The sequence below is a fragment of the Taeniopygia guttata genome, chromosome 3 (assembly GCF_048771995.1).
Source record: "Taeniopygia guttata chromosome 3, bTaeGut7.mat, whole genome shotgun sequence".
NCBI classification, from domain to species: domain Eukaryota; kingdom Metazoa; phylum Chordata; class Aves; order Passeriformes; family Estrildidae; genus Taeniopygia; species Taeniopygia guttata.
The window spans coordinates 40535421-40557945 of NC_133027.1; the positions used below are offsets into that span (position 1 = coordinate 40535421).

Below are 22525 nucleotides of genomic sequence, written 5' to 3' on the forward strand. Positions count from 1 at the left end.
TAGGCAACAGCTTCATGTTCCTAAGTTCAAATGTTTAGGCACCTGTGGGACAGTCTACCCTCTCAGCTGCCATGTAGGCTTTCTGTCTCTGGAGACCTCTTCATCCAAATTGTTGGTGAGGTCTCTAGAGTGGAAATCCACACATTGGCTCCTTGGCTCTGTGGAAGCCACAGACCTTTCTACTGTGACTGTGCTACCAAAAGCCTGAGGACATCTCATTACCCCCCTAGGATTCTCAAATCAAAATGTGTTCTCCCTATAGTATATCTCATCCCCTCATGATTTTTGGAATATGACTGAACTTCACGTAAATCAGCACGGAGAGAGAGGAAGGATACTTAACTGACATGTAGCTGAAAGCACTGACTTATGACATCACAAGATGACCTTAAAATGTGTTTTGTTTCATTTTAAAACAGATATTTACCCATTCTGCAATCTGTCTCATGAAGCTGCTGTATTCTAGGATGCATCACAGATGGAAGATTTTGTCTCCACAGCCACAATGTACTGGTGAGAATTACATTCTGTTACAGTAGTCAAGTATTTAAGTCTCACCTGTGATGCACAAAGACCTTTATTTCTGAATTCCTTCCTACAGCTTAGTTGTTAGATTTCTTTCCTGGAAGATAAGAACACAAATTACACAGAGAAGGTATTTGGATTTTATTCTCCTATTTTCTAGAACAATATTTCAGACATGCTCCATACATTCTCCACCTACTAATCCAGAAAGAACTGACCCTACTTCATGCACTTGACTCCAAAAAGAATTAATAGCTCTACATCCCTAGAGAAAATAAAAAATAAGCATCTAGTCTCCCTAAAAGACATCTATTTTGTGAATTACTTACTGAGTAGTCTCTTTCCCTAAATATGAAAATAGATTATATGACCAGTTTAGAAAACATGCCTGTTTTAGAAGACTGAAGTCCAAATTAAAATGTCTAGGTTTGTTTTGAAATCAGTGGTGGATTTCTAATGCATATCTATGTCAGGTGATTTTTAAAAGTGTGACCTTATTCCTTCCACAAAGAGGATGCGTTTCACCAACCTTACTATTTTGACTTGGGACTTTGTAGAATTCTGCAATGTATAGCTCAAGCTTAAATTACACTTGTTCTCAAAACCATTAGTATGTACTAAATCAGGAATTTAATGTGGCCATCATCATTAGACTTGCATAGTAAGAGTTAACAGGTTTTTTGTGTGTAAAAGAGTTAATTAACATCCTTTATTAAATGGCTAGTCCAAAATTAGGTGATTTATTTATACTCCATGTAAACCAGTTATAAAATACTCTGTAAGAATCATTAAAAAGCTAATGGTATATATAAGTCTTCACAGAGAAATAGAAACACTTGCTGGCACTTAATATTTAATCTTCTTATTGTCACGCCTTTTTTTAGCTTTTTTCTTTAGCTCCCACAGAGAAGTTATTCTGAAAGAAAATAGAAATGAGTCTTCATTCATCCTTATTATCCTTATAATTAAGTTTATAAAACAATATTGTGAGCTTAATAAGAGCATATTAAAGTTATAATGCAGAAAAAATAATTATCTGTGATCACTGCTCTAATTCATATGTCATTAAAAAGATAGCTCTGAATTGAAAGTCATGTTTTGGGGAAATAATCTGAAGTAGCTGAGAGAAGAAAACTGAACAAGGAATTTTAGGGTAACTTTTGCCTCAGACACAATGGCACAACTGAAAACTTTTAGAATTTATACTTTCTCAAAAATAACCTTTGATAATGAATTTTAATAGCAAAGTGCTACAATGGCATAACTACACTGATAATGCAGTAAGAAAGAACTTAAACATGGGATTGAACTCCTTACATACTTTTTTTTCTTTTAATCTAATGTGCAACTGCTGTAGTCTACTTTTTCTTATTGATTTCTTTGGGTTTAGATCAATGTCAACTAAAAAAGCACTTGAAGTATATCTGAAAGTAATGAATAGATGAACAGAGACTGCTGATTCTACTCTACTACCAAGTGTCTATATATACAGTATACAAAGATTCTACTCTACTACCAAGTGTCTATATATACAGTATATAAAGGCAGACAAAATGTAATAGTAATAATAATAGCTGTACTCCATATCAGCTTGCGGTATATTTGCCTAGTCTGCTTTTCCTCTGTGCCCATCAGTGTAATCCTTCATATCACCTTGGGACTAAAAACTGCTCTTTCTAGGCTTTGAAGTCATACTAGAATAGAAACTGTATTTTCTCCACTTAAAAAAATTGGTGTCAATAAAAGAAAGTGCATGACAATCTTTCAAACAGGAAATCCTTTACACACAAGATCCATGCAGTGTTTTACTATTACCTGTATGAGCCTCCTGTGAGCAAAGTGCTGACCCCATTGCCCTTTTGTGTGAAGTAGTAGAAGAGCTAATGAATTGTGATTCATAAGGACTGCCACAATGTCTATGCTGTGTAAGATCTTTGCTGCATAGTGGATCTGTCCGTACTCAAGAAGTGAGCCAGCTCTGCTCCGTGTTGGTTTTCAGGGCACCAGTGCAGCCAGCCCCTCAAAGCCATGCTAAAAGGTTGGATACATCAGCTCAGGTAAATTACAGCTAGTGCTCCCATTATATTGGAACTAAAATCATTTATTTTGGTCTTATTTGGAAAGCAAACACATTGAGGCTATGATCTGGTGATCTGGACCTACCAGAAATGCAAATCAGAGTTTTTTCTGCAGTTACTACATGTGCACTTGACGTGACACTGAGATTAGGAAGTAATCTGATAGAGCACTTTTTGATTTTTGCTTTTCCAGTCTGCTGAATCTCATCTGCACTGATTTGCAAGCCCAAAGCTGTCACAGATCACAATTATTCACTTAACAGAGGATTCAGTCAGTACAAGAGAAAGTTACACAATATTAGTTACATGATAATTTCTGTACCTACTTTCAGAATGCTGTACAAAGAAGGTGAGTCTCTCTTCTTGATTTTTTGTTTGAGGAAACAAAATCAAGGCATAAGATCTGACTTGCCAGTGTCCCCATCAGCTATTTCAACATTGAAGCAGACCAGGTAAAATGTCACCAACACTCAAACTTATGATAGGTTGCTCTCATTTCTAATTTCTCTCAGAAGTGACATCACAGATTCTCTTTTATGGTAGTCTGAAGTATAGTTGTATATGTGTAGGAATTAAATGATACTTGGAAAGTGTAAAGAAGTTTACAGTGAAATAAACCTTTTCATTTTGGTGTAGAGGGAGATTTTATTTATGTAACAAAAATCTTTCATTTATAGCAAAATTAAATACCAGACTAGTCATTATGCTTTCTACAATTTCTTAAAAAACCATGTTTGTTTACAGGTAACATATCTGGCTATACCAGGATTTCCAAAGCTGGACAATTGCTGTAACACTCAGCAATCCTTTGGGAGCAATGCTGAAAACTGATACCTTGATTAAGTAGTGAGATTGGCAATCTGAGGAAAAAACTGTGGAAGAGGCTAGAATGTGAATGGGAGCTCCATGTGCATTTGGGAAGACTTGCTGCAGATCAATGTCCTATTCAGAACAGACATCTTTGATGGTCCAGAATGAAGTTTTCACCCAAGAATGTATTCTAGATCTGAGAGCTCTGCAAGGATCCTAACCTTCTTTTTTTTCTTCATTTTTTTTTCTCTTTAATAACAGATTAAGGAGTCACTTTAAGTTATATATAGCATAAGTAGCTCTGAAATCGTTTTTAGACTTCAATATATCTTTCCCCAGCAGAATAAAATTTTCTGTATTTTTTGCACAAAATAAACATATTATTCATATTTCTTCATATTTTAGAAGCGAGGACAGTGCTGGCAAACCATAGTCATTGCTTTCTTCACCAAAGGTGCAGAAAGCAATGTGTATACCATTATTGGGGAAGAGGAAAAAGTTTTTGTTTCGCTTGTTTCACTAGTGCTCTCACTGGTAGAGATGTCAACAGAGGATAGGAATGTAAAATTCATGGATAATTTTATGAGAAAAGGAAAAAAAAAAACCACCACAGTGTGCAGAAAATACTTCACCACACATGCTAACTAGCATAACCCTATCACGCAGTAAAACCGGACAGGAGCATCCAATCAGTGGCAAATTACTCCAAATTAGAGCAGTTATTCTGTAACAATAATAGAGCTGGAGCTATTCAGACTATATTCATTCCACACCTCTGATGAGTTCCAAATCACAGAGAGCATCACTCTAATATTTTTCTACTCTGGGTCTACTCAGTTGCTAAACCAGTTCCTAATGACGCATTGCAGCCAAACGTGTCCAGTACAATTTTTGCTCCTGACACAAAATAGGCTCCAGTCATGGTTCAGACCCATGTGGCATCAAAAGAAGAAAAAAAACTAGGAAAGGTAGAAAAGAGCATTTGTTCAAGACTATTTCAAACCTTCCATGTTGAGAGCTCTCTGCCTTGAGAGAACAAGCAGCAAGTTCTTATACTCTATTGGAAATAGCAGTGAAACTCAGGAGCTTCTTTCCTGCAGTCTCCTAATAGGATTTTTTGCAATCAGTACTGTATTTTTTCATCTTAGTTTTTGGGGTAGAGTACATTAATTTTTCAAGCTTTGTAGTAATGCTGTGATTCCTAGAAATGTATCTCCTTCGAGATACATTTCTGCATAGCTCTGTGTATTTAAAGTGCTGCAGAACCCAGGAACTTCAAGCTTCCTGGATTTAGGTTTGCCATGAAATTGAACCAAAACCAATGGTGAAAACATTTTGAAAAATTCTATGGTGTGGGATTTTTTTGTGTGGAAATTCATATGCCTGTATGCAAGCATGCAGGAAAGATACTAAGAGGCAGAAATTATATTGGTTATGCTCTTTCTTTACCATTGTTATAGGGTCCGAGGAGTGAGGTGCACTGAAATTTGGCAATTCTCATCCATGTTTAACTGCTTCTCAGCAGCTGTCTAAGCCAGAGCAGTTCACAGCATAGGTGTACTTTCCTGCCATGTTTAGCTGTTCACTATGTTCCATAGCATGTCTGGGATGTTGAACAAGCTAGGATTAGAGATGTTTTTCAGCTGTTTGATTGCAATAATGCTACTTCCTTCATCACAGACATTTTTATTGGAAATCTGCAGTGAGAGTCACAGAGGACAATGTTGATGTAATTAGGATGCTAAAATGACAGTGACAGCATGTTAGTTGAGCTGTGGGAATGACATCCAAATAGTGGGTTTCATACTCTGTATTTACCACTGAAATACACCTTCAGACTTATGACGCACAATAGCAAACATCTGCCACCCTTATTACAAAGTGGAGTAACAAGGAGTTTATTTAGGGAGTAACAACAGCTTTCAAAGCAAAAGGCAAAGTGCTGATCAGTGAAGAAAAGGAAAGTCCATATTTGTGTTTCCCCTATCTTTTTTACCCTTAGAAAAAAGTCTACCCCAAGCAGCTATTTGGAATTATTCTCCTTAGGAGACTTTTCTATTAAAGTTAAAAGGGAAAGGGCTAAGAATTGCCTTCCCTGTATCATTTATTTATTAAGTTTCCCTTGCTTTGCTTTGTCTAAGTGATTTTCTTCCCTGGCAGCCACAGAAGGAATTAGTTTAGTGTGTTGTACTCAGTTTGATAATAGTTATACTCTATAGCACTCTCTGGTTTTGTTTATTATGCTGCTTTATGTGGAATCATAAGTTGACCAGTTTGTTGTATGGATATCTTTATAGCTTAGTGGTCATACTGTGGCCAATCAAAAGGGAAAGTTTGAGAACAGTGATTCCAAATTACACACACATATTGAAAGCTTACAAATGTATTTTAGGCTTATTAAAAGTGAGGTCCAGTATGGAACCTCACTAAAGATCAGAAGAGGACTAGGTAGATGTTGGGCCAGATACAGGCTCTGGATCAGGCATGTTGAGGAACATGGGAAAAAGCAGCTTGGTTCAGAGCATCATCACTGGTCACAGTGCTTTTACTGCAGCCAGAGTCTTCCAGATCTGAGAAGCAGAACAGTGAGGAAACGAGGTTTGGGAACAGACAAAGCTGAACACAGACAGAAGAACGTAATGCATCTCATTTCAAACAAGGTATTTGTGACGCCTTAAGTTTTAGCTTTCATATTTTTTAGATTCTGTGCTGCCTTAGTGTGTGACTCTGAACTTCATATAATGTGTTAGCAAACACTCTATTTAGTTAGACAAAACAATCCTTTTCCATCTTGAGAAGCAAGGACACCGTTGCATCTTTAGGCTCAAGAAGTATAAACAATGGTGAATTGAGGAGAGCAGTCTGGGAGGATGGGACTTCACAACCTGAAGCTGTAACTGGACAATTGACCCCAATATGTAAATGGACCAAAACTTATAAACATGTGAAAATTCATGACCGGTTGTGCATATTGGGTCCATCTTGCGTCCATCTTGGGCAGAGCCATGGCCAGGCCTTTATACTGCCCAAAGTGTATCCCTTGAAAGCCTTTTAATAAAAACCTACTTTATTCCTTTAACTCTGTCTAGCCTCTGTTCCAGGTCAGCCTCTTTAGGCATCATTTGGATGGCAATCTACACAAAGCCTGCAATCACAGGTCCAGAAAGAGTTTGCAAAATAAAGTGTTATAACCAAATTCATGGGATTTTTAATTCATGCTCATTAACTGGGTAATGATTACATCTGAAAGTGTCAGTGATTAGATCCTGCAGTCATTTTTAATTTGGAGTGTCTGCTGCTGGGGTAACAAGATCCAACTCTAGTAATGAATGAGTAGAGTGAGGGTGGTATAAAATGCATGTAAGATTAAGAGCCTACATGAAATGTCAGGGATGTAATGCACACTGCACCTTGTCTCCATGAAAGTAACTGCAATGCCCTTCATGTAAACACGTGTAGGCATGGAAATTAATTATGCATAATAAATAACATAGCAAAGCCATGATCCTTCAATTCTGACTCAATAATACAGAATAAATAGCATAGTAGGACATATATATATTATGTCTCTAACATAAAAATAACTATCAAGAAACTGCCTCTGTTCTGCCACCTTTACTCTGGATGAGTCTGGAGATCCTGTCTCTCCTGAGCACTCTTGAAGTCTTAAGGTTTCCAGTTCTTTAACACTCCTTGTCTGCCCACTGATAATCTTTACCCTTTTTCAAAGGAATAGTGCACAAAGAAAAAAAAAATGCTTCCAAGTCCTTTTCTCCTAGTCTTTTGACTGATCTCTATTTCACCAATTTCCACGTATGAAATAATTGTTGTTGAATGCATATGCTGGGCCCTATCAAGAACAATCAAAGTTCTGCTAATGTGTCTTAAAATGTGTAAATGTTCAGTAAATAAAAACACTCTAAATTATGACAAAGGCTAGGAAAAGAGGCATTAACAGTGTTATTTAGATACTTCAGTGAAGTGGTTTGTATGTTGCTGGAGCTGACAGATTTCCCCAGTCATTTCTAATTCTAAGAAATTGAAAGGTTCTGACATTGCCCCAAAAAGAAAAGGAGTAAAGATGAAAACAGGGTCAGAAGAATTATGAAAAGGGAACAGTAGAAGTAAAAAAAAAAATAGAGAGGCAGTTGAGAGCGTGGGTCGATCTGTTAGTAGGACCATAATATCTGGGTTACCACGATAAGGAGAAGCATTGTATTGTAGAAGCATTGTACATGTGCATGTTCAGGTACAAGCTTTTTAAGACAGGTCTTCTGAGGTGCCCTTACCTGAAATCTTAGAGGACAATGGGAAGCTTAGGGGACACTGGTACTCCTGTGGGTGCTTCCTGCTAGAGCAACAGTTGCTGGAGTGTCTCCTAATAGAAACTACTAATTACTCAGGCTGTAATTAAGGTGAGATACATCTTACTTTCTTTTACAAGGTATTTCAGTCATACAGCTCATGAGAGGGATGTGATGCTGTTGTCATATCCCACCCTGACAGCATCCTGACCATGTGTATCTCTCCATCAAGCTTGACAGCAGAAGAAATACTCCAGCCATTAAGGGAAACTTTATGATCACTGGGATAATTTTTGTCCGCTGAAAATTTTTGTGATATTGAAATGTTCCCTTTTTGTCCTGAGCAAAATTGAAATCTTTCAAACTAATCTCTCCCTAATGAAGTGCACTGACATTAAAGCATCTTTGCATTTCCCTGAAAATTTGTTTCAAATATGACAAAAAAACATTGCTGAGAAAATGTTAGCAAACTCAACTTTCCCAAGGTAGATTTTTGTGTTGACAAACTTATAACTTATCTGTGATCGGGTATCTTTGAACTTACATAGATCAAAATATAGTTTTATGCACAATGCATCAAAAATCATTTTAGAAGCAGTTTATGAAGAGAGAATAGGGAACAAAGGACACAATTCATCTTGTCCAATGAAAATAAGAAATTCATTTCCATCATAGTTTATAGCTTCCGTGCAGTAAATCTGAGTTTGTCCTTCACTGGCAGAAAACAGGTTATACACTGCAGGATTTTGGAAAATAAATTTTAAAAATTTACTCTTCACTTCAAATAATTATAACAGTAAAAAGGTTTTTATTGTTCTTAAATATTGTAAGTCAATCTATTCCAAAGCTAAATTCTGATCCACATTTTCCTTCATGGTGTTATTTTTATCTAATTTTCCTTATATGTGGCAGATAACAGTAATGTAAAATCCAAAAGGGAAAATAAATCTAGCTGAAGTAATCATATTATCAACACATCAGCTCTGCAAAATTCTGTTGTGCTTCCTTGCATAAAATGACAATTTAAAGTATCTTTCTAGAAGTCTCATTGAGATTGTTGTATTTTCTTCTCTATTTAGGATTTAAAAAATCTTAGATAATCGATCTGAAGCCTCCTAGTTAAATACTTACAGTTCAGTTCAGCATTATATGCCAGTTTCAGAGAGGTTGAAGTGTAATTTATTTCATTTCACTTTCATCAAGTCAAGTTCATCCATCCAAAACCAGCTTTTCTGGATGCACACATTTCATTTGTTACCATTTTAAGTAGCACTGAGTGCAGTCAAATTCCAATATCTGTCAATCGCACACAAGTACGGTTAAGTAATATTTTACTTTCTATTTGAATGCTTACACCATAAACATTGAATAAATACTTGCTTGGCATTCAAACAGCATAAAGCAGCAAAAATGCCTTTAAACTCTATGGAATTTTGTGACTGTCTGATGAGTATCTGAAAACTCTATTTTTCAGTTAATATTAACTTATTTTGAATCTATAAAAAAGTATTCTGCTGCAACTACAGGTGCACTGTAGTTACACCTCAAAAAATCCAAAGTAACTCAATTTTTAAAAATACTCCTCTGATCTTCATATCTTTCTCTTGATTTGTTGTACCAAATTCTACTTACATTATAATCTTCCCTTTTGGCATCGCAGAGCATAATTTCAGAACAATAAATAACAAAACCAGATGCTAAGGTGTTGAACATGACATAGGAACAAGAATAACTCAAAAAACAAAGAGAAGATATGTAGAAAAAGCCTTTAAAAGCTTTATTCTAACATGTTCTTAGAATTTTTTTTTTTTTATGCATGCTCATAAATCTTAGACATCTGTATTTGCAACTAAAATTAATCCACTAAAAATAGCTTGTTGAAAACAATTGTGTTTGTCTTATTCATAACTTAAAAGAACAGAAGGCTTGAAAGAAACTGGCTGGTAATAAAAAAGAAGTTGATAATAATTGCTGGTGCTGAAAATGCAAAAAGGGACAGAATATGAATGAAACTTCAATTGGAATTTAAGAATCGTTTCTCTTTAAAGCTTTCTATTCATATCAGCTGTATCAATAAACATGCTTGTTTTCTTAATAGAGAGTAAATTCACAAATTCCCCCATGACATATTTCATCAGAATTCTAGTCTAAGCAACTGCCTTCTCTTCCTTGCTAGACTTTTTCTAGAAATCTAAAGGCAGATTTCCATCTCTAGTAATTATTACAGAGGTTTCATGCATCTCATGCTGTAAATAATTTTCAGGATTGCAGGATACAGCTTGCTGCTGTGTTTCCTGCTGAAATAATTGTTTCAGAGCAATATGTTCTTTCATGTCCTCTCTGACAAAAGAATTAAAGGACATAAGAAAGAAAATTATTTTATTTCTTCTATAATAATATTACCTGTCTCTACTTTCTGCCTTGTTTTCCCATCCACCCCTCCCTGGCTCAGTGCCCCAGTGAATTCAGTGCTCTATTTCCCTATTTGCCAGCACAGCAGTAGTAGTAACTCCATTGCCTTCTGCACGCACTGGCTGTCACATTGCAGCACACCTCACAATGACAAGACAACAGTAGCACTTCCCATTGGATCACAGCCTCCATCCAGGGCCAGCAGCTTGAGCACTGATGCCAGCAGCTTGAGCACTGATGCCTAAACATTCGTTTATCATGTGTGTGTGCGTGTTTGCATCCTACATATATAGGGAGGTAGGGGTATGGATACAAAGAAATATAAATCATGATTGATAAATCACATTTCAGGGAATCTAAGGAATTAAGTGTGCTAGAAATACCATGTAAATAGTGCATGTATATATATATCAGTATACATAGAAGTATGGATTTATAAAATACTGCAGATGTGAAATCTGAGAAACACTTCAAAAAGGTGATTAAATCTTTCCTGAAGTTGCCGACTGTATGTGTCACTGTATGTGTGTGTATAAGGGAGGGTGTTTATTATTTGCACCTTGTTCCAAATTTTAGATTCCCTGTGCTCTGATTTACATCTGTCTTGCTGTCTCCTGAGTTGCCTTAGGATTTTTACTTCTAAGTTAACTTTAAGGAGCACAAAGGGATTGCTTTTGAGCTTTCTTTTTTTCTCTTCTTACATATCACTGCAATCCACTGAAAGAACAAAACCTTTGTTTTGTTCTGAAAGTGAAATTTCAGAATTTCATACTGAAATATGAAATTCTGAAATTAATAGGTTTTCCTACTGAAATTAACAGATTTTCCAGTGTTTCTGTGAGCAAGATTTCATCTCTGATACTTCTTGTCTTTCAGCAAATCCAGCTTTGCTGGTAGAATTTCAAATGCAAAGGGTTGGGGTTTTCTTATTTTAAAGATCAAGGGGTCTTTGACTTTTATCTGATTAAATCTTCCATTTCCCTGCACTAATTTACCTCAATCAAGAAAGTTTGGATGTGTTTTCAGAATTTTGAAACAAAGATACATAAAAAATATATCTGATCTGAATGTGATATGACAACCTTCTGGTGAAGTTTGTTTGAAGAAAAAAATTCTATCCTACAGATTCCACTACTTTGATGCAAATTTAAGTCATAGTTGTCAAATACTTGTTCAAATTTTCATTATATTGTAATGGACTTGATTTCCACCCCTCCTTTACTCTACATAAAGCAGTTTCAGTAATAATTTTCTGACTGTGTTGTGATTAAAATTTTATGCTTGCAAAAGTCCAAAAGATTCTTTAGGGAAAGGCATTTCAAAAGTGAATGTATTGTTATTACTAGAGCAGTATTTATTTTGCTGGTACTGTTAACTGGTAGATTTGAAAGTATTTGATTAAAGGAAAGTAGTCTTACACTTTGGCTAAAGTGATTAGTGCCTAACTCAAATTAAATTCTGCTCAACTAAACTCAGATTAAACTGATAAAAGAGTCAGGAAGTTCTCTACCACGTTGTTCTATGTCCTGTGTATGAGACTTGCCAGGGCATCAGCAGGCTCTAATTGCTCTGGTAAAACAGTGCTGACCAACGCGCTTGTCAGTGGAATAAATATTTCCTAACAATATTATCATTGCTTTTGATTACACTTCCTTTAGGAGGACTTACAATAGCCATATATTCTAGCAGACATTCCATTCAATTTGGCTGGGAAGAAGTCTTTGTGGTACTTTAATATTTGTTTTTTGTGACATTTGACTGCAACTAACCACAGAGATCAAAGGCTGTCCTCAACAACCGCCAACTTCTGACCATCAGCAGGTCTGGTTGTTAGCCCAAAAGCTTCCTTAGGGTTCCTGGAGCACCTACCTAATGCAAACAATCTATACAAGTGCAACACACCACAAACCGTGAAAGGCTGCCCAGGACAGAACTGGGGAGTGTCTTCCTCCATCCTTCACCAAGATACATCCAGTGCTCTAAAGGACTGGTTCCTTCTTAGAATTCAGAGCTGGGACTCCTCCCTCAAGAGCAGGGATCTAGTCCCTTCCTTTTATGAAGAAGTTAGGAAATTACACGTTTTGAAATGCAGCCAGAAAATTATTCACCCAAAATTAAGACCAGTTTTTGTGGTGTTTCCAACAATGGAGATTTAAACCCCCTCTTTCACCGTCTCTTTACAGGGTTGTAAACTGCATGAGAAAGGAAGCTGACTCTACCTTCTTCTGCTGCAGATGTGCCCCTGGGCATAAATCATTAGGAACTCAATAGGCAGGAGACAGAAAAAGGTCAAAAGAAAACAGTATTGTCTTGATTAGCACCTAGGCCTCCAGTGAGGAGAAAAGGATTGCTCACCTCTATTCCTAAAGCTCTTCACACATTGTAAAATCAACAGATATTGTTGTCTAGGAGCTAGAAAGCCTTTAAGGAAATTGAAATATCGAGATCTGAATCACTTGAGGATGAAGAAAGATTCATATCTAATAGGTCATAGCTTCAATATCTGCATAAGGGGACTTCATCCTATGCCTGTTTCCTTTAAATTCAAACAAACAAAAAGCAGCTGTTACAGTGCATTTAAGATGGAGTCTGCTCCTGCAGGCACATCCATTTCCTTAGGGCTCAGAGCTGGGGTAATAGCTAGTTTATCGATTTTGAGTGGCCCTTCCTCGTGAAGAATGAGCCCCTTCTGGGGATGTGCTGGCATCAGGCAGCTAAGAGCACAGGAGTCTGAAAGGCAGAGGGTCAGAGAGAGTTTAAGCATGACCAGCACTAAAAGACAAATAAACAGAGGTTTTCAGGGTTGCAGGACTGCAACATGTCTCCCTGATCCCTACAAGTAGAGCCTGTTTCTGGTTTGGGGCTTCTTAGGACTTGGGATAGCCTAATCAACTAGGGATTTAGGTTCCTCTTAACATTTTTGTCATCAAATTTGTCCTACCCACATTTGCTAAACTGAATTAACTGCATGGATTCTCAGTCTGTTTGAAAAGGCAACTGCTTGCCATCACTTTTTTTTGCACCAATTTCCTTGAAGCAAAGGAATCCAGCATTAAGTGCTGCTGACCTCATATGTAGACCCCTTTTTTAATCTTTTCCAGTTTATTTCCCTTGCTCTTTTTCTTTCTCTCTGTGTTTCCCCCTACCTATCTAAGCAGTCTTTCTTTAGAAAGTTACTTTCTGAGTAAAATTGCTATATAAAGTCTCCCTTGAATTGTAGGAACAAAGGAAATCTCTTTCTTTCCACTTTTTAAATGCCTAGTTTTAATAGGCAGTCAAGTTGTGCCAGAGAAAGACTATGCAAACCTTAAGATGGGAAAAAGGCTACTTGGCAAATTGTATTTCTAAGACACAGTAAATAATTGTACATTGAATTATTACTCTAGTGGCAAAACATTCATTAATTCATTATGGTTTTTGGTTTTTTCTATTAAGAGTAGAAAAATGTATGACACTAAAATCCAGTAACTGAACATTAGAATCAAGTGCAAATTGAATATTAAAATTAAACTTAGACTGCAAACATTTAACTTGTCTTTTAAAGATGCTTAAAAGGAAGACAATAAGCTAAGAAAGATCAAATAACTTGACCCTTTTCAAAAGAAATATTATCTCAGGACTAACTGCTGGCCTGCTTTGTGCAATGTTGTTTCAGCAGCCTGTGCAGAATATTCTTTATTCCCACATTCTAACCTTGAGTTGCTCTCAGAGGCATCAGTGTCTATGTTAACCTGGACAGTCAGTAGTAAAAAGAAAACATCACCTTAGAACATGTCAGGTGTTTGCAGCTACTGGAGGATTTTTTCAGACAATTGTTCTTTCAACCCATTCCTCTTGTGTATCTGCTATTTCTTCACTGAAGGACTTCAGGTCTTTTCTTTTCCACGTAAAAAGTCTCTTCAGTGACTTTGTTAAGCTTTGTATTTCTCAGCTTGTTATAGTCTTAGCTATCTGCTCTTCCTTTTGTTGTGCGCACAAAGAGAAAGTTATGCACACTCCAAGAAATTAACGACTGCTTTCTCTCAAGTGGAATTTTGTTTTCTCAGAAGAGTGTACAGTTTGAGAGGTTGAGTGATTGTTAGTTTTGCTGGTTTTATAGTATACGCTATCTAAAATATTTTTTTTAATATGCTTTCATTCTGGTTTTATCATGTTTTAGGTTTTGGCTGATTAAGTTTTTTTTCAGTTTGTGTGCATGCATATGTTTAAACTTCTTATTAGGAAAGTTTCTGAATTTACTTTTTGTGGATCTTGCTCTTTCTCCCTGTGCTTGAGTAAAAAAGCACTTCTATAAGATATTAAAAGTTTTCTGCTCTTGTTTTCAATGTCCAAATTTTACAGTATAGTATAATCTTTATGGTGAATTACTAATCTTGCTCCAGCGAGACAAGTACTTCATTCAAGAGTCTTGTTTTATAATCACCTTCTATCTTACACTTAACAGCTTATGCTTTTGAAATATTTGGTACTACCAACATAAGTAATCTTGAAAACATAGCTGTTGCTGCACAATGAAAATGATTGCTGCTGTTTTTCTTTTTTTCCAATTAGTGCTGGTGTCCTTACACACACAAGAGCTTTACAATCCATCAATTATTTGAACTGCACTTTTCAAGCAGCCATTGTTTTTGGCACTCAGTATATTACAATATGAAGTATTCTCTATGCACAGAATCTAAACTGAAGCTTTGAGCCATTGATGGGCTTTTAAGAAAGCTGGATCGGTGAGGAGTTCTGCTCAAGGCATTTAGACAACTAGAACCTGGATGAGGACTCTTGGCTATCCTGGATCCTCTTGACAAACAATTACTTCTTAGCTCAGAATAGTCAAGAAATCCAGTTCTGTTGATTGTATTGTAAAACAAATGCCTATCCTTCCATCTGTGAGGGAAAGAAGTCTAATTTGCAAAGAATATGGATGGACATATTTTAAAAAGTAAGCCTATAAATTGTCACCTTTCTTCTCTGTTAACATAGCATTCTCCAATTCAGCCACAGAGCAGATTGCAACTGATTTGAGCTCTTAAATAGCTTTTTCTTCCTCTCTAGGGCAGTTGTTGTCCCACTGGCAACTAGTATCCATAGCACAGAAGATTTTTCAAATTAAATCAAGAACATTGATCTGTATCCCAAAAAAACAGTTATATCAATACAGATCCCAAACCTAGAGGTATAACGAGTCTCTTAAGGAAAAGGTGCTAGCAAGCAGAGAAGTGGAATGTTAAGCAGAGATCAGAGTATGGGGAATTTATAGTATTTCTTAAAGGCCTCTCAGGTCTCTTCTTTCCTGGCTACAGAGTTATCTCACAAGCTGTGTTGCCACTGGCAAAGTCCTCAGATCTATGCAGGTTTATCTGCAAAAAAAGGCAGCATTAAATCTCAATTAAATTTTTTGATCTTGCTTATGCAGCAGGATAGAGCAGTGTAACTACTGTACCTAGCCTCTAATCATATCTACACAAACAGCTGGTGCTGAGAGCTCCAAAAGCCTTGCTTTGCACAGAACTAATATACCCTAGAGTAAGTGTTCAATATTATAAATCTGTATCCTCTGCTCTTTCCTGATTCTGATTATCTTCTTCACAGGAGGAGGTGTTTTTTGAACTATACAAGGGACCTATGTATTAGGAAATCAGTCAGAAACAACTGTGATTTTTTGATGGAGAGTTTAACTTATGTGCACAGGAAAGCCTATGGTTCTTCTCCTGCCACTTCGTGCTCACTCTCTGTTTGGCTTTGCTTACATCATTTTCACAGCCACTGTGAGTTAATCAGGGCTTTCTGGTGGGCAGGTGGCCATCACAAATACATGGCTTGTGCAGGTATTTTATTCATATTTCAGCTGGCTGGCTGCAGCTTTACAAGCCGGTCACAAAGCTGCTGAAGAGCTCTTTCTGCAATTCTGGCAGAATCAGAGAGAACAGCAGTTTGCTGTTCCCAAACCACATGGAAAGAGGGGAGGAAGAGACCACTTGCTTTTGGAGCACTTTTCTTTGATCAGCTTCATTTTGTGCAGAGCCTTTTCAGGGCTTTTGAAAGAAGCAGGGACTGGCTTGTGCTGCATAACTAGGATGAGCTTTATATTCAGAAAGATAAAAAGCTCTTTTCTAGCAAGGCAGATAAATTTGCTACTAAGCTAGAGTGGTGAAGAACTCCATTTTCTGTACCTAGCACAGTATGGAAAGCCATCACCCCTTTCACAGATTGCTGTCGGTCATAAACTAGCTGTGATGTGGACAAGCAAACGTGGAAGTTAAGGTAAAAAAAGGTTCTGTCTGCATGTTACCAAGGCTGGCAGTACTGCTGAGGTTCTGATCGTTTTGCATGCCATTTATTTTCCAGTTGTGCCAAGGGAAGGAAAGGGTACCTCCTGTACCCTCTGAGACAAAGTCATAAGCTCATGATTAGAAAGCAATGCTGTTGCCATGTGGAGTGTCCTGACACTAACTCTGGATTGCCTGGAAAAGTTTCTTGCTGATAGGACTGTGTTTTTTTGTTGTTTTGGGGGTTTTTTATATGTGGCAGTGCTGGTAAACATGGAGTCACTCCAGTATGGACAGCAGTGCTTTAGCCATTTTCCCCTGCTGTTCTGAGAGACTCTGTGTCCCTGGCTAATGTCTTTTGCTGTACAGTTGGATCACAGTAAGAAACCACTGAGCTGTTGTGTAAGCAGCTGGAGAGTGGCAGCCTGTGACTGCCATGGAGAGAAGGAGAGGATAGATAACAATCAGAGGGAAGGCTGGGGGCTGCTGAGCCTTAGCAGGATGCTGTGCACTGCACAGCAATTTGGGGAAGAAAGCTGAAAATAAGGTTTTCTTCAGCAAGGGGTCAAGATTCAGACATTCACCAAAAAAAAAAGCAGCTGTACCCGATCTAGCAATTGACAGGAAGATTTAGGTTTAGCCTTTAAAAATAGAGACTTTGTAGTTGCTATGGTCCACATAATTTTTTGCTTTCCTTCACGTTTTCACTCTGTGCCATGTGGCTACTTCATAGTTTGCAAGACAACTTTGAGGATGGGGGATGTTTTTACTCATTTATTCTGTAGTTCTTTGCAGGTTTAGACTGCCAAGTTGTGTTCTTATTAAGTTGGTTTTATAAGAATCTGTGTTTAATGCTATGAGCACAAGGCTGGAAGGAACCAAGTGAGGTCATTCTAGCTCAGCCCTAGGACCTGGGGGCACAATCTGATCTCTCATTGCTTAGTGGTGCTTGTCTAAGCTTGCTCTTACCAGTCTCCAGTGATAGGGTCTGCACCATTCCTAAGCAATCTATCTTAATGGCTACCTGTCCTCGGGGTGCTTTTAGGTCATTTTTCTAAAACTCTTTGAAGTAAAATTTACCACCACTGAATAAAATTATTCTATAATATTCTCAGAGTACAAATACACAAAACTGGAATCTGTGGAATTAACAAATAACTCAAAAACAGAGGCGGTGAAGAGGGGAAGAAAAAGAATGTTGTAAACAATAGAATAAAAATATGCAGTCTGAGATCAGCAGCTCATTCAATTTTCAGCCTTTTAACTCTGTGAGGCTCTGTTTAGCCTTTTCATGCTGGGCTGTTTTCAGAAATCTGTGGACAGGCATGGAAATGTGTGGAAGCAAGCCTGTGTTTGGATGTTGGGGGGAAAAAAATCCACTGTTCTGGTTGCAACAGAGGAAGCTTAACTGGGAGCAGTGAGAGTTAATTCCAATAAGAGGAGCACTCTTCAGTTTCAGAGAGCTAAAGCAAAAGCTCCTGGGGGCATGTCCATGCAGCAGTGACTTGGAGATAAGAAGTTACTCACTGGTTATCCTGAGGCAGTCAGGTTTTCTTCAATACTGCAGGTGAAAAAGCTCCAGCTAGTTGGAAGTGTGCTTTAAGAAAATCCAGCTATTAGCATAAATGCAAATATGCCATGGCCAAGTCTGGTAAAACATGCCAGAGGACAGGGAGAGCAATCTCAGATGAGCTTTCTTTCTAAAAATAACAATTGTTTGCTTGGGATTCCTATCAGTTTAAACTGATAGGAATCAACAGTCCTTTTATAGCCCTGGAGTATCTACCTAGATTTCTAGAGGTACCTACTTCTGACAGCTCTGTTAACCTCAAAGTCCTGCTCTTCACCCAGTCTGGTGCCAGAAGTGATCCTCAGAGACTATCTTGAGGTTAAGTATTTCTACCTGAGGAATCCTGAGACCAGCTGGTAGTGAAGACAAGAGTTAGCTCCAAACACTTAAGAATTCTAAGGTATGAAAAGTAACATGATTGCTTTTTCATTATTCAGTGTCCATGCTTTTAAGAATATTTTCTTCATTTTTTATTTTAAAATACCATCCTTTTCCTTTGGAAAATCTCAGTACTAGACATGTAATGGAAGTTATACCTCTGCAAGTCATGATATATTTTGAGCTATTGACAAAACCTTGAGAAACTGGAGAAATTGGTGCAAAAAATGCTGGAGAAATAGGCATCAATATTATTGAAAGTTTATATTTTCTTTCCCCTGCAGTATTGCACAATCAGAAAAAAACCTACAAAACTTATCTGTCCCTTCTGGAATTACTGAGAAGTCCTAGTTGTGAGGAAAATACGATAAAACAGCTACCATAAAATTCAATTTTATTTCTTAATAAAAGTAATGCATTAAAAACCAGATTTTTTTGAAGCTTTGCCTGGTAAACTTGGGGTTAACAGGGCTGGTACCCCATTACGATCTCCCTGTTTGTGCTGCTGCTAAATGCAGTTGCTTGCTGATGGAATGCCAAGATTTGCACTTAAAAAGAAGCCTTGCTAAGTTTTGTAGGAGAAAAACAATCTTGTACTGATAAAATACTATACTTTCAACTTGGGGAAAAAAGCACCTAGAAAATACTTGCTATGCCACAACACTCTGAAATGTACTTTATAACAAAACTATCAAAAATACAGAATTCTTCCAGCTGGCAAAAATCTCAGTAAACACATCTCTTTGACAAAGTTCTCCTTTCAGACATGCATGGGGGAGGGAATCCACAGAAAGGAAATTTGTGATTCTGTGGTGGAAGGAAAGCCATAAAAGAGGAAGGGTGAACTAAGGTGACTTGCCTGGATGGCTTGTAACAAATGTCTCCTTATATTGTCACCTTTATAGTGAGAATTACAGTGAGATGCTAATGGTTATCTTGGGCACAAAAAAGGACATAAATAAATATGGAAAAGAGTCCCCATTTTGGAGATTATTATGAAAAAAAATAGTCTGTGAATTCTAGTGCACCATAATCTTTATGTCTTAGTAGTATACACAAGCTACTTCTCAAAAAAATCCTTTCCAACCCAAACAATTTTATGATGCTATGCAAATAATATTTGTCAACAAGTGCCTTCACTATACTTACTGCTGCCTGACTGTGCCCAGGACTCAGTCCCAAAAGCCATGAAAGCAGTTTACTGGCCCATTCCATGGGTTCCTCAATCTGCCTTGTGAAGCACAGAAATTATTGATTCTATTAATACTTCATCATGAAAAATCACCGCTATTCCCAGTATACATCTTAATAGTTATTACTATATTCCACAAAATGGAATACAAAAATAGAATTCCATGAAAAAATCCTGCCCAGCTCCTCAGGGTATAGCTAAGTGGTATTTTTAGGAGTCTGCCCAGGTCCTTTGCTTCCTTGCAGGGAATTTTTTAATGGGTCTTGCTATTAGAACCTTTTTTCACCATCCCATTAGCAGTAGTTTCATAAGAAAGCATGCCAATACATCTACTGTATCTGTGGGACTGCATAATGAATGGTTAGTTCTCTGAATCCAAAAGATGCAGGAATATAAGGGACTATACAGCCTGGATGTGTTTTGTGGATGTAAAATGCAAAAACTAAAAACCATGATCCCACATCATAAGGGGGACATGCGTTCATAGGGCAGCAAAGCCAGGAGAGGAAATCAACCCAGAAGAGACAAAAATAGGCAAACTTATCTGTTTAACATGGTCAGATGTTAATATTGGTACTTGGGGTAGCACAAACCACAAGTGATTATCCTCACATTGGCTCTACACTTCAGAAGCTTCCTCCACAAATGCAACAGTCTGGATAAACTAGAATTTCAGGCAGAGGACAGAATACATAATATCTGGTTATTTCCTATGTAGTAAGAATTGTCATGTGATGATGCAGGGGTTTGTTATTAGTTAGCAGAAGAGCTTAGCGTAAAATAATCCCTGTCAGAGACTTGAGTCAAAAGGCTTTTGACTGGAGGGTGACTATGTTACAAGGCATAATGTTAAAATCCTTTTCTGATTTTTTCATCATCCTTTTTAATCCCTAGAAAATTGTCAGCTCCTGTGAATAAAGGTCTCCCAATCTATTGTTCAAACTCAGGTCACACTCTCTGTTCAGTGATAAGTTATACCTCTTCTGTGTATCACTTTCAAAAGCACAGAAACAAAGAACAGCTTTACATGAATATCAGCTCGGCCTCTTCCTTTTTCCTTGAGCTGCGTCTCCTAGAGCTGTTCAACCTAAATCCCTTCTTCCTCAGAGGTCCCATTCTCACTTTCCCCGTAGTAAGGCAAGGAAGCAGTCTTGGGTTTATAGTACATGTCCTTCCTTCTAGAAATATTTTCCACCAACAATCAACACAGGCTAAAAGAAGCCAATTTAATGTTGCTGTAAAGCTTCATTTTTCTTTCAGAGGGATTTAAACTGATAACTGGAAAAGCCATGGACATTTCGTTCCGCTCCTTTACTCCCCTCAGTATCGTTTTGTTAAAATCAAAGAGGTCCTGCTAAATTATGTCCTTCAGAAAAAGGGCCTAGATAAAAGCACCAGACTCTGCATTCCATGTATTTTATATAATTATAGGAGGTGTTTATGCCCAGGCACTGGCAGTGGGGACTGCCAGACAGCCTCTGCACAGAGCGGCTGGGGCCACCCCATGCCAATTCCAGCATATTCCAGCACACCCACTGCAGGGTATGGCTAAGCCCTGCAGCCAAGGTGCTGGTACCTCTGGGAAAGTGTATTTAACAAAGGCACAAGCAGTGGAGAATGAGGGGGAAAATGTGAGAAATAACCTTGGAGCACCAAGGTCAGAGAAGAAGGATAGGAAGATGTACTCTGAGCACTAGAGCAAAGATTGCCCTGCAGCCCACAGTGGCCTGGGGAGGACCCTTGCAGGATGATGTGTCCTGAAGGAACAACATCCCATGGACAGTAGCTAAGTTTTCTTTTCTCCTGAAGGAATTGCATCCCAAAGATAGGACTCAGTTTCAAGGAAGGGAAATGTATGAGGAGTAAGGAACAGCTAAGAGGAATAGTTGTGGACTGATCACAAACCTGCATTCCCATCCCCCTGCACTGCTCAGGGGTGGGTAGGAGGTATAGGAGTTGGGAATGGAGGAAGCTGAGCCTGGCAAGAAGAGAGGGAAAATTATTTTAATATTTGTCTTTGTTTCTCACTCTAAAAATCTATTTTAAATGGCAATAAATCACATTATTTTGCCCCAAGATGAACCTGTTTAGCCTATGAAAGTAACTGATAAGTGACCATCCCATCCTTACTTCGACCCAACCTTCCCAACCTTACCAATTCCAACTTCCCAACCTTACTCAACATGAGACTTTCATCATATTTTCTTCCCATATTCTGCTGAGGAGAAATAGTGAGAGAGTGGCTGGGTGGATCTGACAGTCAGACAAGGTTAACCCACCACTATAACTAAAACCAGAATTAAGACCATCCATCTTCCCAAAACCAGGAGATATTGTGACAAATTCCCTTTTCCTCAAGATAGAGTGTTAGAGTAAAGCTAAGCTAAGGGATGTTTCCTCTTTCTTCCTTTCCTCAACACTCAATGTGAAAACATTTCTGTTGTAACTGTAGTGGTACACTCACATACAAGTTTTTTACATTCACAAAGGCAGCAAAGTTATGTGCTATTAGTGGACCTCTGAATCACATTCTACCATGCCTTCATTCTGAATTTAATGATTTATTTCACAGTAGGAAGAGACAAGCTATGGAAGTGGTTTTAAAGACCTGAAATTCACTTTCTGCTTTCTTTGACTTTGGTTGTATATATTAATATTATATATTTTTTTCTATGTATAGGGGTGGGGTTTTTATTAAAAAAATTGTGGCACTATCTAGCCAAGAAAACAAAACACAAATAATTGAAAGATGTGCAGAAAAAGAAAGTCAGACAAAATTTACAGTAGTTGTAACACTTTAACACTTTGTAAAATCTACAGTGTGCCAGTATGTTTAGTATACTTTTTCCTGGTAAATGATTTCCCCTCCTTTTCCCTTGTGTGCCATGGTGCAGCATGGTTAACTTTTTTTAGTTTTAGAACATCTGTGAGTTCTAGGGCTACATTCAAGATCAAAGGTCAGCTATTAACAGCCCCTAACTAGGGTTGTTAGG

At 37.6% G+C, this 22525-nt stretch overlaps 1 protein-coding gene across 12 annotated transcripts in view; it reads left to right on the top strand.

Annotated features, from left to right (window-relative positions):
* Positions 1-22525, top strand: part of FUT9 (fucosyltransferase 9) — a 144922-nt gene that overhangs the window by 73986 nt on the left and 48411 nt on the right. For 5 of the 12 annotated variants that reach the window (XR_012054969.1, XR_012054968.1, XM_030267613.4 and 2 more), the window contains exon 2: positions 420-513. The exons of 2 other annotated variants lie outside the window; for them this stretch is intronic. Coding sequence is in view for 6 of the 10 variants with exons in the window: in XM_072926675.1 (XP_072782776.1) it covers positions 420-513 (94 nt within the window). In the remaining 4 variants the exon portion in view is untranslated. Of the gene's footprint in view, positions 1-419; positions 16388-22525 lie in introns of those variants that run through there. 5 more of the 12 variants (XM_072926672.1, XM_072926671.1, XM_072926673.1 and 2 more) reach the window with 4 other exon arrangements.